The following is a 1,834-nucleotide window of genomic DNA, read 5'->3' as shown; positions in this document are numbered from 1 at the left end:
AAAATTAGCCACACCCATATGAAATTTAAAAAAACATAAATTAGCATTAACGATGGGTATCAAAATGAATGATGTAATCTGCTGTGGCACATGAAACAAATACAGTATATCCCCCCCAGCGGGGACTCCTATAGTTTCAAGGTGAGAAGGTTTTCAGTGTCACTTGTTGGTCCATGGGGAGAGGACACAATCAATTCCTCTTTATCTCAGTCGCCTCAGGTTCTGATTTGACAAAATGTCTAGCCACAGCGCTTTTTACGTCACCCGTGTGTAACATTGTGAGATGGTCTGTACGAGCTCTCGAGGCTCTGTGTTGATTCCTTTACAAGCCAATATGCAGGGGTTCTTCAGCATATAGACAACACTAGCTGTAGAACAGATGATCTTGGCTTTTAAGTCAATAGTCCTTGCTTTAAGAGGACAGCTCAAATGACTGCTCTTTGTAGTAAAATCACACTGGCTGCATTACATTTTAAGTCACCTTATATTTCATCTAGGAGAGCACTTGGATTGTTCATTGCCAGGTCTGATTTTCTAACTATTCAGTTTGACTAGACGGACATCTCTAGGAACTCTTGGTTGTTCCAAACTTAAAGGTTTTGGCAGCATAAATATTTTAATGTTTCACTGTATCACGTTGCAATAACATCTAATAGAGCACTTCTGACCAACAGTAATGAAGATTTTAATAACATCCAGGCTTCAACTTTTATAGCAGGTGAGACTTAAAGTATAAGGAGCCTCAAAGCTTCATCCACCCATCAAAGACAAATCTACCTGAAGGTTTCATTGATGCGTGACACTGATGTCCCGACATACCTCAGCAGCTCCTTTGTTTCTCTGTCTCCCCGGTTTCATGATCGCCTTCATTAGTTAACATGGACAACTATCTTAGGTGGACCACACATCCAGACTGAACCAAGTGACAGAGAGCCCAAAGGCCCGATCACCAACGAACATTTATTCTGCAGACTCAAAGCTGACATAATAAAACGGCACAATGACTCATAATGATGTGGTCAGGACTAAAGGGGCCATTGTCAACATTTATCAGGTCAACCAGGTTAATATAAAGAAACCTTCATGCATTGTTATTATTTTCTTTGTAGATAAAATGATGAAAGTAGCCATGATAACATTTGTGAAAAAAAAACAATTAAAAAAAAAAAATCTACACAAAGCATTTTGTCTTTAACAGATTTTATTTGGTCAATAGAAAGAGCCTCTAAGCTTTGACTGCAAATTTGCGGATGGAGTAGAGGAGGTCTTTCCTCTGCTGTTTCTTGGTCCGCAGACTCTCCTCATGCTTGTTGAGTCGGCGGCGCAGAGCTCGGGTCTTCTTGGGTCTCAGATCCAGGGGCTTGTACTTCTTACCCTGCAACAAAATAAATGAACCTTTAGTTAGAATGAAAAGTGACAAAAGTGAAGGACTGGCATCAGAAGTCATTAATTGGCTCATTTGTCGTTATTTTTGTGAATTAGCAACCCCAGTAAACGGCCATATCAAAATAATATCTCAATCGGGATCGTTTCATCCGTCATGAGGAACACTCGGCTCATCAAGTCTCAGTCTTTTGGTAAGCAGTTGTGAATGCATCAGCAGATCATCAGCTCAACAAGTATCATCTTGGACTAGAGAACCACACAGTCTCCATGCATGCTCACTGAGGAGGACTACAGGCAGCTGGTGCTCTCACCTTGTAGAACTTCCTCAGGTTCTCCTTCTGTGTCTGGTTGATTACAGTCAGGACTCTGGCGATGGATTTGCGGACAACGCGGCTGCAGTGAACAAAACATCAAAGAAAGACACTTTATGCAAAGCACACTTTAACAC

The 1,834-nt window shown here is 41.1% G+C and overlaps 1 protein-coding gene across 1 annotated transcript; it reads right to left on the bottom strand.

The window, feature by feature from the left end:
* Positions 1-1,183: 1,183 nt before the first annotated feature.
* LOC116380670 (60S ribosomal protein L35) lies at positions 1,184-1,790 on the bottom strand (the record flags this gene model as incomplete). Its single annotated transcript, XM_031842567.1, has 2 exons — positions 1,184-1,375; positions 1,698-1,790. Coding segments are annotated over 2 exons (243 nt in total), but the record flags the coding sequence as incomplete, so codon positions are not given.
* Between the last annotated feature and the right edge of the window lie 44 nt (positions 1,791-1,834).

The sequence above is a fragment of the Anarrhichthys ocellatus genome, unplaced genomic scaffold (genome assembly GCF_004355925.1).
Source record: "Anarrhichthys ocellatus isolate YVR2014 unplaced genomic scaffold, GSC_Weel_1.0 scaffold8258, whole genome shotgun sequence".
In the NCBI taxonomy this organism is placed as follows: Eukaryota; Metazoa; Chordata; class Actinopteri; order Perciformes; family Anarhichadidae; genus Anarrhichthys; species Anarrhichthys ocellatus.
Note: the sequence above shows the minus strand (reverse complement) of the source record. Positions and strands in the feature narration are given on the sequence as shown.